The sequence below is a fragment of the Halichoeres trimaculatus genome, unplaced genomic scaffold (genome assembly GCF_033239565.1).
Source record: "Halichoeres trimaculatus isolate MK-OKI-2021-1 unplaced genomic scaffold, fHalTri1.1 fHalTri1_scaffold_15, whole genome shotgun sequence".
In the NCBI taxonomy this organism is placed as follows: Eukaryota; Metazoa; Chordata; class Actinopteri; order Labriformes; family Labridae; genus Halichoeres; species Halichoeres trimaculatus.
Window position 1 is genome coordinate 22,137,295 of NW_027437193.1, and position 16,771 is coordinate 22,154,065.

At 42.2% G+C, this 16,771-nt stretch overlaps 1 protein-coding gene across 1 annotated transcript in view; it reads left to right on the forward strand.

The window, feature by feature from the left end:
• Positions 1–3,627: 3,627 nt before the first annotated feature.
• The window catches only part of LOC141803782 (vertebrate ancient opsin-like), a 99,780-nt gene continuing 86,636 nt past the window's right edge, over positions 3,628–16,771 (forward strand). The window contains exon 1 of the mRNA XM_074687781.1: positions 3,628–4,351. Coding sequence (XP_074543882.1) covers positions 3,979–4,351 — 373 coding nt within the window. The 5' untranslated portion in view covers positions 3,628–3,978. The remainder of the gene's footprint in view (positions 4,352–16,771) is intronic.

The following is a 16,771-nucleotide window of genomic DNA, read 5'->3' on the forward strand; positions in this document are numbered from 1 at the left end:
CTTCTAACCCCATTTGTACTTTATATTCCTGAACATCTCCCCTGAGTTCAGCCAGTTTTGACCCAGAAATCCTCTTAAATACCAAATGCCCAGTCCCACTGAGATGATTAAATGGGGGTGGTATTCACAATAGAACCCAAGTGTCTTAATTCAGCCCAATTACAGGTAGGACGGTATGTGTGGAGGGTGTCAGAGTAAATGTCAATGTACAGTTCTCACGGATAATTACCTTGCTCCTACGTGTGTGTGTGTGAGGGATCCATTTGGTGAGAAGGGATCAGACCAGAATGTGGAAGGGGAGAAAAAAGTTTCCCTTCCCTTTCTGTGACTTTCCATTATCCCAGAAAGCCTTGCAGAGGGCACATTTTACCCGCTTAATTAAGAACACAGCTTTTACACCAAATGCCAGCATCTGACCACAAGGGTTAACTTCTAATCACAGAGTAATTGCTGACATTTTGACTTGTGCTTGACTTTTTGAGGGGTGGATCACATTCAGGACGTCTGTGTGGAGCATGGCAGCAGCTGACATACACACAGAAGCTTTCCAAACCCGACCTGAAGCTCTGTGTGTCATGTTTCCATATGCAAACTACTCTCCCAGGAAGTCATTAAAGCACCTTTTCATCTGCTCACTGTCACTTTAAAAACTCGACAGCATACTTTTTTATTTTAGCTTGCCTAATTAAAATAAGAACATGCTGTTCTTCCCCCAAAATATGTAAGTGTCTCCATGTGGTAACACTTTATCTGTCAGCCATGTAAAGCAGCTAACAGATGAGTGGATAGTCAAACCCTGCAGTAGACCTGCTAGTTGTTCCAGATTAGGTTTGTTTGACTCAGGAGGGAGTCGGAGAAGCAGAGGGTGTGCTGCCTTCTAACAAGGATCGCTGCTTCTCTCAGGCTGTGGTGGTGATGCATACGGACACGGTAAGAGGAGATGTCTGACACTCTTCATGTTTTTGCATTTCACTGCTTCTCATTACTCCAGTCTGAAACAGCATGTCTCTGGAGGGGATGTTTGCAGTCTTGACAGGGGGGGACATGATGGTTTAATTTCACAGACTGAATCAAGCAAATGAGAAAGGACAGAGAAAGACCAAAGGAAATGTAAATGTAAAGGTACAGTGTTTACCTCTGAAAATAACCAACTTAAACATCACATATTCAAGGTTCACTAAGAATCTATGTTCTCTTTGGCAAAGCATATTAGAATCAAGTTTCAACCAAAACAGTGTTCAAAGGTTTTTTTTTCCTCTTGCTATGCTTCATTGTTATACGTTGGTTTACTTCTTGTTTTTATTTTTTTTATTTGATTTGATTAAACTGGAGATGACAGGACTAGATTAGACTGGACTCAGAATGGATTGGACGAGACTGGAAATGATGAGATGAGATGAGATGAGATGAGATGAGATGAGATGAGATGAGATGAGATGAGATGAGATGAGATGAGATGAGATGAGATGAGATTAGACTGCGCTGTACAGGACAGGGCTAGATTTGATTGGATTACAGTGGATTGGACAATAGATGGATTAAATTGAACTGAACTGGTGTGGACCAGACTGAATTGGAATAAATTGAACTGGACTGAATTGGACTCAATGGGACTGAACTTGATAGAACTGGACTAATCCAAAATGGGTTCAAACAGATTGTACTGAGTTGGATTATATTGGATTGGGTTTGAACTGGACTGGGCTGGATTTGAAAGGATGTCACCAGATGTGACTTGATTGGATTAAAATGGACTAGATTGGATTGGATTGGAGTGGATTAGAATTGATTGGACTGGACTTGAGTAGACGAGATCAGGTTGGATTGAACTGGATGGATTAGACATGACTGGACTTTAAAGAATTGTATCATATTGGACTTGACAGGTCTAGACTGGATTAGATTGAATTGGATTGGATTAGATTGCACTGGACTAAATTTGACTGGACTGAATGGAATTGGACTAGATATTACTGGACTGGACGTGTTTGATTTGATTAAATTTGACTGGATTGGGAAAATTGCAGTCATTAAAGGAATATTCACACAGGAGTTTCTTGAGATAATCAGTATGACAGGAGAAAAAAGAAGCTTTTGTTGAGATATGAAGAAATTTTTTTTTAAATAATTCTTCCAACTATGATAGGCATTTGGATCGTCCATTCACATCGCTGAAATATGTGTGTAACTTGTTTTTGGGGTCAGAAAATCCTTGGTTGTCTAGTGAAGTTTTTGTGTCCTTCTGGCCTAAATTGATTAATTTAACAAAATGATCCAGAAGAAAATATAATTTGTGGGTTGTGTGATTTGGTGAAAACAAAGTCCCTCAGAAAGTTACTTTTTTTTGTAACATTATTCTCAAAAAACCTATAATCTGTGATCTTATTTTACTCATTAATCCATTGCAAAATACTTAAAGCATTCATCTCACAATGAGATACTATTCAAATTCTCTGCACACTTGCCTTAATCTCTAAAATCTTTGAATTGTTTCCAAACTGTACCGCAAGCTGCAGCTTTAAGAGTCTGTATTAGGATCTTTCAGAACAAACAAACAAAAAGCTTTACTTTGAATCACCTTCGCAATTCTTGTCTGGCTTAGTGTCCTCAAAAATCTCAAAGCTGCTCATCTGTTGAGACTTAACATATGGCGTGTGAACACAAAACTCTGTTATTTAGTCTAACATTCTGCCCAACATCTGAAGGTGATTTTCATGCTGCTGTAGCATAAGGACTGTGAAATGCTTCGACTGATAAGGTCAAATATTAAATTTTGTTTCAAAGGTCTTGTAGAGCTGCAAATATTTCTTGAGCCAAATTACTGTTGATCGATAAATCATAGTTATTTAAGTTCACATTTATTTTAGTTTTAATAATTGTTTGCTTTTTTGATTGTAGTTTTTTCCGTGTTACCATTCATCTTCTGTGCGTATACAATACTTTTTTTTTTTTTTTTTAAGTGATAATTCAATGAAATAGAAGTAAAAGTACATAAAAAGTGGTTGCTAAATAAACAGAAGCTGGGTGATCAGGCTATAACTCACAAGTACTCATGTTTTAGTTGGACCTGTGTATCATTAATTCACCTAATGTTTTTTATTAATCACACCCTGTAGTCATTAGTGTATTAAATAGTCCTATCTCGGGGCTGTTTTGTGATCAATTGATGCTTGGAGCTTTCTTCTCTTAGATCAATTTTATTTACTTCGGAACTACCATTTAAATCACATTGAGCAGAGTGACCTGTTTTGTAAGAAGCCTGCGCTGACGAGCTGTCGCTCCTTTGAGACCAAGTTCAGCACCACGGACAGCGCCGGGCACCAAAGCGTGCAGAGTGGACGCACGACGAGCAGCAAGGGAAACCAAGCGAGCAGCTTCGGAACTTCAAAGTCGACTTCCCTCCTGTCCTTTTCTTCTTCTTGTCTTAATACATCATTGGGGTGACTTAAGCATGATTTTGCCTTTGGACCGCACGCTGGTCGCCAGCTCGGTCTCCATGCTGTTCGTGCTCCGCCCTCCTCCTCCTCCTCACCCCCCTTAGACGTCAGCCACCTGAGAGTGGGCTACAGTGATTTAAATCCGGACAGAGAGGGACGGTGTCTGTGCGAGAGGCAGGAGCATCTCCGGAAACAGTGAGAGTGTGCATTACGAGCTGCCACACGGTGGAGCAAAGACTAACTAAACTTTATTTTTACATTTTCAAACACCCCACTCCCCCAAACCTGAGACACAAAGTTTGACATCCCCAAAAAACAAACTTTTTTAATATCCCTCTTTCTGTTTGGTTCTACTCTTTACTTTTTTTTTTACTTGCCATTTTTTTTAACAGCAACAAGTGCTGCTGGTCACCAGCCACATCTAGTCTATATGATATTTTTCCACACACAGAGAAAAAAAAAACAGATGCCAACGACACATTAGCCGCCGCTCAGTGCACCGTGGCCGCCCAGTGTGCCACCACCGTGACACCGGACTGCGATGATCGTGTCCAACGTGAGCCTGAGCGGCTGCGCGGGGGTCAACAGCGCTCTGTGTGCCGGAGCCGGGGAAGGGCACCTGGGGGGTGGCTCGTACCGGACCACCCTCACCCCGACGGGGAATGTGGTGGTGGCAGTGTGCCTGGGCTTCATCGGCACGTTCGGACTTCTGAACAACCTTCTGGTGCTCGTCCTCTTCTGCCGCTACAAGATGCTGCGGTCTCCCATCAACCTGCTGCTGATTAACATTTCCATCAGCGACCTGCTGGTGTGCGTACTGGGGACTCCGTTCAGCTTCGCGGCCAGCACGCAGGGACGGTGGCTCATTGGAGAAGGGGGCTGCGTGTGGTACGGATTCGCAAACTCGCTGTTCGGTGAGTACAAATGAAAAAATATGAGTCGTTGTTAACGTGTGGCATTTGTAAGTGTGTCTGTTTTTCCATAGGACTTAGGTGTATTTAGATTTGGCAGTAATAGAAGGTTTACTGCGTGTCTGGAGCGCTGTTTGTTTGGATCGATGTCAAGCTTTATTTACGAAAAGTAATGGTTATGGAAAAATTAAACGTTTATTTGGCTGCCATCCCCAAGATGTTGTTTCAGATGTGGGTCTTATTTCTTAACGTGAAAGTCACAGAAAAAAAAACTGAAAAGCTGTTTATTGAATGGGAAATTTTTATTCGTTAAATGTCATATGGTTTCAGCCTCTCTACATCTTCTCCCGTGATAATTCATTTTTTTCACATCTTTGTGCCTCTTTGGGTAGTATGTCTCATTGCGGAGAGCTTTGGTCAAAAGAGTAGATTTTCTAACAGTCAGAAAATACAAAATAATGCAGCAGAGCGCAGTGCATTGTTGCCTGATAATGCCTTCACGTGCAGACAGAAGCGTGTGTAATAGTCGGATTATGAGTTGTTGAAAGCGGTCTTGTGTGGCTCATCTTGTCATGCAAGACTGCACAAGGTGAAGTTTCAGTCATTATTTCTGACTGGAGCTGCAACACATTAGCTCCAAATGCGCACGTGCATGCATTTCCACGGCGTCTGTGCATTTAGGGGAAAGCTCCGAGTGATATGATTACATGCCATCACAAACACTTGAAAAGTGATCACTCAAGGCGCCAGAGGCTGGTTTTAGGAGCAGCACGCGGTGTACATCCTGCACAGGGAGCGGTGTGCAGCCCGTTATGAAGCGGTCGTTAAACGCCTGCTTTTGTACAGTGTGGTCTCGGCGCTCGAGGCGAGGGAAGCCTCATCACTGTTCGTTTAGCTGCACGGAGAGCAGGTCCGCGCGGAGCTGTTTCTGCGAGCGGGCTGTGGCAGATGCATCACCAGCGTTTGTGGCAGAGTAAAGTCACCCGTGGGAAATCTGTTTCGTGAAAGGGTAACGCTGGTCTAGCTTTGCTCGGGAGTTCTCATATTGATGCAAATGGGCCACAATGATGCAACAGAGGATACGACAGTTACTCACACCTGGAGCTCGGCCAGGCAGGAGGCTGAGCCAAAAAAAAGCTTAGTGTCCATCCCTCTACACGCAAGGGAGGCTTGTAGAAGAGTTGCTGGAGTTTTGTTTTAAACTAACAGAGCAAAGAATACCAATTTGTCCTGATTGAGACATCAATAAACTCTCTGATGTATGTTTTTGAGTCATTTGGATTAAATTGGTTCTATAATTGATGAAAGAGAAGACAACACTGCTCTTTTCTGTCATTAGCTGTTACCCTGATGTCTGATTTAAAACTCTTTAATGAACAGGCTTTCTTGCTATCAGTCCCACTAATTGCTCTAAAAGCTTTCCAAGCCATCCAAATAACCTTTGAAGACCTCAAAGCTGTGGTTATTGGGTTATAAAACCCTGATTTCTCTGCATGAACAGCAGTTTTTCTCAGCTGTATAACATGCAAGTCCTCTTTCACTGTCCATGCAAAGCACATGTCAAAGTCCAAAATCCAAATCCTTTTTGCAGAATGTTGGTCCAGAGAACAGAAAAAAAAAAACAGAAGCAGAAAGGGGAAAGTTGGAATGAGGCATTTTAGATCTTGCAAACTGTAATTTTTGTTTGCACTCTGGCTCAGGAGCCATTATTTTTTGCTTGACTGAGGAATCCCATATGAAAAACCTCAATCTATATGCATACCACATTGAGTTTATTGCATGAAAAGTTGTTCAATTTGTCAAAATATATCCAATAACTGTCACTCCTCTGGTTATGTTTAAATAATTGATCATGTTTTCATTACTTTGTCCATCGATACAGCACTCATTAATTATTTATAAGCACTTATATGCATTCATAGTCAGCTTCTTTTTAAAAAACAAATTCCAAAGGTTCATCGGTCATTGGATTCAGATAATGCAAACATTGTGAAAGGCTTTTCATATAATGGAATATAAAGTGTTATAAAATATTGAGGGCTTTGTAAAATAAAGACCTTCACCTTCCTCCTGCATATTGACTGCATATTGCATGCAGAATATCTTCAGTCAGCTGCTATAGTCAAAGTCTGATAGGTTTATCAAAAAAGCTCATAAATCTTTCAAAAATAGATCTCCCTCTCGTTCACTTCAGTGCATCTAATCTCCTGATGTAAAGTCTTTCCTAAAAAAAGATGCCATGAATATCCACCCACAATCTTACAAACACACCACCCCAAAGTCAGAGCTTCTATTTCCTGCTGTGATAGAAAAGAATTCAGATGTTTTCTTCCTTTTCTATGGGGGTATTCATCTGCTCAGCCACCTCCTTGACAGTCACATTAATGTAACACAACAAAAAGGTGTAGCAATAAATCACCGGAGACTGAAATGAAGCTGAATTCATGTCATTGTTAATTGTCTGCACCTCTGTGGCTCGTGGGACTGTGCAATTCCACACTGGGGAATGAGCACAGATGGACTGTGAGACAACAATAGTGTCCGGGACAAAGACATGGAAATTCATCTTCAGCGCCCGCATACAAGAGCAGGACAACCAGAATGAGGAGAGAAATGACTCTGTGTCTCTGTGATCACTTTGTGTCTTCGCGTGGTTGTTAGATAACTCTGTTGCACCATGTTGTGGCATCTTTGCAATTTGTCATCACTTGAGACAATTTTGTGCAATCATCACCTAATTTGGTACAGAACATTGCAGTATTGTGTTGGGAGTGGCTGGATAAACATGATGAGATGTTTGCTCATACCCATGCTGATGCTTTTCATTCATTAAGTTGTGTAGTTTTTTTTTTTTTACTTATTTGAGGAAAACACTCTGTTCTGCAGGATTTTCCTAAAAAATAAAATGTTAACTTTACAGTAACAATCCTGCTCAATCATCTCCTATGGGTCTCAATACATGTGTGTTAGCAGCTGTGTCTGCCTCAAACCTCTCCTTCAGCCTGTATGTTGATGTTTTGGTTGTATGGGGAGGTTCCTGGGCGGAGACCAATTGGGTTCCCTCAGCCAATCAAAGTGTGCCCAGTGTGCAAGTGACTTTGGGTGTTGATAATAGGGAGTGGAAGAAGCTAATCATAGCAGCTATGATAGTTAACGTAGCACGAAGGAAGAAAGACGAAACCAAAGTGAAAAAAAATGCAAAACAGATAAAGCTTTTTCCTTAACAAAGGTGAAGCTTGGCTCCACTTTCACTCTCTTTCAAGTACTTGGAGAGCAGCATAAGATGAAGAGTGGCATGAGTTTTTATGTGTCAGATACCTGTGATTAAGTTGTGTAAACATGCCGAGTCAGGTGCACGGCTCCCAAGTCTGTCCCACATGGAAACATGATGCTACAAGTAGTTGCTGGGCTAGTGAGTGTGTAGTCATGGTCGGAGGCAGTGGGTGTGCGCTGCTGCTGGCTCTGAGCCAAGGAGGAGGAGCCCAGTTTGAATGTTGTGTTTACCAACAAGTAACAAAAATTCCTGCAAACCCTACATTTAAATAACGGGTAGTTATCTGAATTAGGATCCCAGAGAGAAGTGCAGAGTGGGCAGGAGCCCTAGTCACCTGAAATTTCAATTTGTATAACCATCTGTTGCTGTAAAATCTCCCTTTCTGCATGTAGACTGATCCAAATAGTCTGTTCTAAAAATAGGATAAGTTCTTCGTAAGATCTTTGCGAGATTTGCTTAAAATTATGAGGTCATCACATAATGATCTCCTAACTGGTTCTTGGCACGTGTTTGACTTTGGCCTCAAACACCAAGGTATGCCAGTAGCCCAGCTCCAATAGGTCTCCAAAGGACTGGCCAGTCAGAGGGAAGGAGGTTTGTTGAGCTGGGAGCCTTAAAGAGACAGCAGCTAAAATGAAGCGTTGTAGACAGATGCTGAAATAAGGAATTATTTTGAGCTGTAAATCATGTTAAACTACTATGAGGGTACCAGAGGGATAGAATAAAGCCTGAAAAGCACAATAAACCATCTTTAAACTGGAAATTTGAGTTGCAGCTGTCAACCAAATGTAGCGATGTAGACACAACATACAACTTTAAAAGAAGGGTTCTGGGTTAATGTGAATGCGAATATCTTTCTTTCACATAGTTTGAAACTTGTTGAACTAGTCTCATGAATAATTGGGTGCACTGCTGGGAGCCCAGAGAGAGAGAAGGAAGTCATATGTAAAAGTAATTGAATAGTCCTCAAGAAGGCTTCAAGCATCACTCCCGGGGCTGCACACTCGTCCTGCTCCATGCTGCACTTGTAACACTCAACAAGTCAAGTTTCTGCAGCACAGAAGATCTAGCAGGCACTTCTCTTTTTCCCAGGCTTTTGTCACCATGCTGCTTTGAAACTTTTCCAAATCTCCTTCTAAAAAGTTTGGTTAACTGCAACTACATTGAATCTTCCTTTGCTTAAGAGCCTCTTGACTCTGTCAAAGTTCTAAATTGAAAACAGAAAAACACTGGTTCCACTTCCTCTTGGATGAAAGTTGGCAATAGACTTTAATAAAGGTCTATTATGTATAATAAAGTGAGCCAGTGATGGTTCTCAGCATGTGGATGTACTCTGATTCTATTCTCTGTTTCACTAACACGAGTGTTATGCTGAGATTAAGCACCATGCGAAGATGTGTAACGCTGACATCCTCGAGGAGCCAATTTATTAAAATCTGCCTGACAGGAGTTTGGCTTCTACAAGCCAAAACAGAGCGAAGAGGATGGCAGTCTGTGTGTGTGTGTGTGTGTGTGTGTGTGTGTGTGTGTGTGTGTGTGTGTGTGTGTGTGTGTGTGTGTGTGTGTGTGTGTGTGTGTGTGTGTGTGTGAGGGATGGCTCGCAGACATCATTAGAGCTCCATTGGTTATGGATGAGTGATTCCTCAACGGCCTCATAAAAACAGAGAGAAGGAAAGAGTGAGGGAGGGTCAGAGAGAAGAAAAGTGAAATTGATTGTTTGGATGAATGATGCCGCGTGCTAATTTAACAAGAGACTGTCTGTCTCCACCAGGCCTTTGAAAAGCTCCCCTGAATGATCCATGCTCCTTCAAATTAGAGGGCGACACTATCAGTGATGAGAGACACTGCTCGCCTGGCGTGAACATACTGAATTCCTGCTCCGTTTTCGCATTGATTCCGACTTTTTACTCTCTTGTTTTTAGCCTGAAACATCCAAGATCTTTGAGTGACTGCACAGTTGAAGTTCCTCTGCTTTGACTTTACGCCAAGAGCACAGAGTGAAGACAATTTGTGGAGACGCATGCGTGTGTGTGCATGAAACACACTCATTCTCTGCACTTTGTCCTTTGCCATCAGCCTCCTGGCACCCATTTAGCTGCTTCACCTCTTCTGCCCAGCACTTTTCCTCTTCTTCTCTTTTCACCAAACTTTTATTGTCTTCTGTGATGCGCTTGAGGAAGAGGACTGGATCTTTGTTTGCCACTAGGCCTGCATGCTGCATACTGCCACTGCCTCAAGCAGACTTTGCACACAGTCACTGGATTAACCTTGCACTCCCTGCATACTTAAGTCAGATCTCCCTCCTGCAGACACATACAAAGCAGCAGATATACGTTGTGAGGCAGAGAAATGGATGAGCATGTCGGCAAGAAGGGAACTGCATATAAATGTGCATCACAGGCACAGACGATACCTGACCTGAGTGATGCTAATTTGTGCAGGAGGTAAGAAGAAAGTCTCAGCAGGGAGAAAGCAAACAGAACAATGCTGCTCCTCCATAAAGGTCAGAAAGAGAGAGACAGCTAATGAGCCTCAGTAATAAATAGTGAATCAGAGATTCTAAAGCAGACACAAAAAGAAAGAATTCTGGGTGACAGGTGTCTGGTTTGAGTCAGAGATTAGTGTGAACAGCAGGAAAGAAAGCAGAGACACGCTTTACTAAAAGCAGTACAGATAGTTGTGTAAAACTGTTGAAGGCAGAGTCTGCAGGATTTTTTCTAAAAAATAAAATTTAAACTATAACGGAAAAAATCCTGCTGAATTGTCACTCATGGGCGTCTCAGTGTTTGTGTCTGCTTCAAACCCTCTCCTCAGCCTGTATGTTGATGTTAAGGTTGTATCAGAGGTTTCTAGGCAGAGAGTAAGCGTGGTTACCTCAGCCAATCACATGTGCAACTGACTTTGCGTGTTGATTAGTGAGTGGAAGAAACTATCCCCGGTGGCTATGGTCGTAGACATAGCAGGGAGCAAGAAAAACACAACAAAAGTGACCAAACACTGAACAGTAAAAGCTTTTTACTTAACAATGTTGAAACTTGGCTTAACTTTCACTCGCTTTCGGGAACATAGAGAGCAGGTCAGGATGAAGAGCAATGCGAGTTTGTTTTCTTCTGAGCAGGTATGTGCCAAATAACCCAGTGATTATCTTGTGCGAACATTCCAAGTCAGGTGCATGGCTTTTGAGCCTAGAAACACGATGCTGCAAGTGGTTGCTAGGCAAGTGAATGTGTTCATGTAGTCACAGTCAGAGGCTGTGGGTGTGTGCTGCTGCTGGCACTGAGCCAAGGAGCCCTGTTTGTATTTGTGTTTAGTAACAGGTAACAAAAATTTCTGCAGACACTACCTTGAAGTAGATGTTCTAATGTGACTACTTGTTGTGTCAGACAAGACTTTTGTACTATTTCAGCCACCCATGATACATTACTGTCTGCTGTTTTGGCTGATTTACTTCAATTTATTTTGCTTGTCAGCAAAAACGGTATTTTGCGATTTAAAAAACAAAGAAATTAGCGTGCCGTTGCCTGCTCTGGCTGGGCTGGGAGGAACTGCTGCGCAAGCGAGAAGGATTTATTTGCCTGTGAGTGCTTTGGAAGGGCCCACAGCAGAATGTACTATATTTTGAGAGGCACAAGATCTTTATGGCCTATCATGTTAGGGTCTACAAACTCCAGAAAAGTCCCTAGATTTTTCACTAGGTAGTAAATGGATACCCGAGGTCACAGGAGAATCACATGTTCCTGCAGGAATCCCACCCATGACAGCGTGCTTGCATTGTGATCAATTAGTATGTTAAACTCACCTGGCCCTCCCAAAGTTTCAGCAGTTTTAGTCCTTATAGCAAGAATGTGTTGTGTTGTATCAAATTCTGAAGTTTTTCACCTCCAAGATGAACTTTTCCTTGTCTGAAACATTGGTTTCCTCCGGATCAAACTTGCTGATGACTTCTGGCCATGCGCCAGTGACGAAGTTTTGATAAACAAGGATGAGTTTTAAAATCTGGAGCAAGAAAATGTTGCTTTATTTTGAAATGACAGGAAACTCTAATTGTTTTTGGGTCTAATTTCCTGCTTGGTGTAATGTGCTCTGCAGAAATTGACGTGTTTCTGCAGCATTATCCAGCAAAAATAGACCCTGCTGTGTGGGGGTAACAGCCGCACACAGCCATTGGTGATTGCGGTGCTAGCAGACTGCAGAGCGTGCCGTGTAAATGCATTGATTGACCAGAGAGGTTAGTACGGTGTAGTGAGCAGCGTAGTGTGTGACATAGTGCTCATGCTTTATGTATGAAGTATGGATAAAGGCATCTTGTCCCAGGCAGAGTTGACAATATGAGTGGTTCAATACTTTGCAACATACTGTTGGATCCCTTATTTACGCAAGTTTGAGCTTAGTACTGATATGCTGATTGATATAGAACGTGTCAGCATGTAAAAAAAAATGTACTAAGATAGCAGGTCAAAAGTACAAAGTGTAGTCCATGTGTTAAGCTATAGCTGATTCAAAAGAAACACCTGTAAACAACACCTGCAGTCCTGAAAATGAGTTTGTTAAAGAGGGGGCATAATGCTTCCCATATTAAACATGGGCGTAAAGTAGCAATGCTGGATGTTCATACTTGGTACTCAAACTGAAAAGACCATTTGGCAGATGTGATATTGTGAGCTACTTCATGCTTAACAGTCCAATGTGATATAATAGATAATCTGTATTCATCTTATTAAAGCCTGCCATTAGCATCATGTTTAATGACCTCTTTATACAAGGAATCTTCAAGTCATTGTGCTGTCAATGAAAAAGAGTTCAAGCTCTTCTTTCCAACATAAACAAAGTGATTGTACTTTGTTACTGCTCTCCTTTTAGTTTGGCTTAGCTTCACACAGAGACATCTGCGCTCTGATGTTCTTTTACATTTTGTTCTTCTAAGATGTGTCGCACTAGATCTGTACACCTCTGCTGACTGAGAGAAGAGACACCAGGATGAGATTTATGAAGCTAAAACAGCTTGATCCAATCCTGTGTTTTTCATTCAAACTGCCTTTTCCTGGATATCCGGTATCAGACAGGTGATACCGATTCAGACACTCCTAACAGACAAACAAGACAGATGCTATGAGGGAGCGGCGCAGAGACAGCAGCAGCAGAGATTTGTTTTATTACAGACATTATCAGATCAAGGGATGTTTCATTTTGGAATATTAGATTCTGCTGCTGCATTGATCCTGACGGAGAACAAGGAGATGGATGATGGGGGAGTTTGATCTCAGATATGATGCAGTTACAAACGTGGGTATGAATAAAGATCTACCTGTCACTAAATGACAAAGAGCTGATTTCATGTGATGGCATCAGCTGATTTCATCAAGTTATTATAACCACAGCAGTTTCATAGATCCCAGATGAGATGCTTGCTGTGTCGTTGTTTATCCTGTTCTAGGTTTAAAACCTCTCACTGTGAGTTATGGAGCAAAGCTGCTAATTGGCTTTTGCATTTTAGGGAAGTGTGATGTGATTTGGCTCCTCATTTTAAGCTGCTTAATGGGCTTTAGAGATGCTGATACTAGATCTGCTTGTTATTTTGAAGATGTGCTACTACAAACACATCATCTCCAAGAGCATGGATCAGGCTCAATTTGTTGTAGTAATTATCTTTTTTATTGCCTTGTAACCTTCATTCATTACTGTTAGGTCTCTTTATTGACAATATTATGATAATCAGACCTGCAGATAATGTCACACTGACAGTTCTTTTAAATGACACTGAGATAAACTACAGACCTGAGACAGACCACTTCTATAACTGCTGTTTTAACAAGGTGGTTATTTTTGGAAGTTTCCGCTCTGTTCACTGTCGCTTTGAACAATAAAACTATTGAAACTGCAGGAGTATCTGGACACTGGACACAATAATAAACTGACATGTCACGCTAACACTTATGCAAGATTTATGAGAGCTCAACAGAGTCAGTCAGTGAAAGAAATATGAACATAGCACTGTCAACTCTAAAACTTAAAAGTTTCTTTCAATCAACTGACTCTTAATTTCTTAATTTTGGAGTTACATATAGTGCAGAACAATGAAGCCTCTGGGGAAACGCTTAAGCTAGTTGCTCATAAAGACACTGCTTGAGGCTTGCTGCAGAAATACTGGAAACCATGTTGACATCAAGCCAAAAAAAACAAAAACAGACTTTAAAAGCACTAAAAAGTTCTATACAGCTGGGTCTGAAATGCTAATTTGCTATCAGCACACACTGTACATGAGTTGAATTCTTTTCTAACTTGGCGGTGTGGAAAATATCGGGATTGTCTATTGTCCGAACTGATACATAGCGCAGCTCACATGACTGATGGCTGCCCTATCACTGTTAGAAAGGAAGCTGAAAGCCTGTGTCCTTATGGCCCCCGACGATTGGCTCCATTTCACTGTATCAGGAAAAGATGGGTAACATCACGGAGACTACGTCCATATTTTATACAGCCTATAGATAAAACATAGTGTTTCCCCTTCCAGTGTATATGGGGGGCTGCCCACCCCCCCTACGGAGGCACCTGCCTCACCAGGAAATCAAGTAAATTTTACTTTCCATTGAGCACCAGATCACAGTAGAAGTGATATAGGGCTCTAATTTCGTGGCGCAGTGCAGGGGGCGCTGGCGCAGCCTGCGCAGTGCTAATTTTGTGCGGTGCACCGCCGTGCGCTGCCAATCTGACAATTTGGTAGACTGTCTGCGCAGAGATGGGTGTGATGGTGCGCCAGGGGGAGTTGATGGCGCACCAGGGGGAGGTGTCAGCAGATTCATGTTGGCCCAGTGACAATTTTGTGCCAAAAACAGTGCAGAAAGTGCGCTGAAAGCTCGCCAGCTCCAACCTGGTCTATTCTCGGAGCAAAGCGGAGCGCACCCTCCGCAGCTGTAATTTGGTGACAGGCACACATGTGCGCACATGTCAACAAAGCCTCAGAGCCAGGTTTCCAGAGTGTCAGGCACATTTTAATGCAGTAAACAGTCACAGCAATCGCTAGTTAATGTAACCGTCTGAACCAGCATATATATTTATATATATATTAACTGTCCCGTCACATCTGATGTCAGATTAAAGCCGTTTGTCATAATGGAAAGTTAACCTGACGGCAGCTGGAAGTTTGATGCACATCTTACAATTAAACAGCCTTAACATCTGATACAGATATATACTCTGTATCTATATTCTCTCATTTCATTTAATTCAAAGAAAAGAGGGAGAGAAAAGACGAAGAAAAAAGAGACAAAAAAAATAAATGTATGCCACTCAGGATTTACCTGTTATTTCCCATATTTCTCTGTTTTAGTCTTTATTTTTAACGTGATCTAAAAAGACGGAGTACATTATTGTAAGGAGGATGAGGTGGAGACACTGGGAGAGTATACAGTATATCACCAAAGGTTCTGCTATTTGGCGATGACAAACCAGGAGTGCAGGTGGATCAAAAGTATTCTGAATGGATAAGCCAGCTGTGTAACTGTCTTTTAATTTTGTACTCCTATTAATGACAAAGGAACAGATTACATCTGCCATGGGAGCTGGCCCACACAGTGACGTGCTTCGTGTCCTCCAATGTGCCCCGCTGTCCATTCTTCTGCTGCAGGGACAGCGGCTCTGACCGTCGCTGCTACCATCACTGTTTCCGCGATGCTGGGGATCACTCAGACCAATCAGACGCTGCGCCTCGGCCGCAGGGCATTTGAAGGCGAGGAGAGGCGCTCATTTGATTGGTGAAAACAGCGCTCGGCTGTGTTAAACCCACTCACAGCTTTTCTCCTCCCTCTCTGCCATTTGTGCGGAGGGAGGCGTGGACGCGCAGCTCTGCGCTCCTCTGCGCCTTGACTGCGCCTCTCTTGGCACTGCAGGAAACTTGCAAAGTGCGCTGGTCACGCCCTGTCCACTCAGCGAAGGCCGGCGCAGGGCAGGTGCACTTGGTCTACGAAATTAGAGCCCATAGAGTTACCTTTTTCATATAACAGGTCGATGTCATGTTTTTTGGTATTTGAGAGCCTTATGAAATTTATCTTATTTACATGACGGGATGTCATTTGTACATTGTCACGTTCACATTTCTCCTTTCTACACTGTTTCATGCATGGCGATTTTCCGCCCCAACGCGTTCACATGCATACAAAAACGTGCGTGCATTTACATACAGCAAAAGAAAAACCACCACAAGATACATCTGCCAACGCCTTCTCGGTCAAGATACAACACTTGCTCTCCTGCCCCCCACTTCTGACAGTGTCACCTCCCGACCACCCCAAAGGCTGTAAATCGTCATCCTTTTAACAACCTCAAAACAAATTTGTTAGGAAAAACTTGGCGTCGGGACACCAGTAGCCCGGTGGTCTTACCCCAGATGACAAGTTGTCAAGTGGGCGGCCCAGGTTCATTAAGGACATTAAAAGCTTAAAAAACTTACACAAAAAAAGAAAAAAAAAATGTGTGCTGATCTAAAAATGAACTATTCAGACCATTTTTTAACAGGCTGTAACCATGTTTATTTCTGGGATTGATGAAAGATCATCATTTTTGAATTGGGTGTGCAGGTGGTTTCTAGAGCTTCTGGAAGGTTTAATACACAGTTTTAACTTAGGGTGCAGTTGCATAAAGCCCAGGCCTTAAAGTAGCATCACACCCTTTGCACCAGACACTATGCAGCTGCTTGACAAGCTCTGCTACTTATTATGGGATTTTTCTTTCCTTACTTTATTGAACTTGGCTCTTGTTATTCCTCATAAGTAGCCATGTAATGCTCTAATCATGTATTTAATGACTGTTTCCTGTTTATTATGCACTGTCCTGTCTGCTTGTTGATGTCTCAGGGTTAGCGTCAGGGTTGCCATTTATGTTTTTGTGCCCACAGTGCAAAGTTAATTCCCTTCAGGGCCATAAAGGTTACATTTATCCCTTCAAATACCAGGGCATCCAATAATGAGCGTATGTAAATATTCAAGGATCAGCAAAACGCAATGACCCAAGTTTGATAGAGTTTTCTGAAATACAATCAATGTCATTTCAGTGTAAGCTCCTTGGCTCGCTCAGATACATTCCTACAGTTATGTCAGGCTGCCGAACAGAAGATAGTCTCTGTGACTCCTGTCACTTAACATGAAAAACTTAAT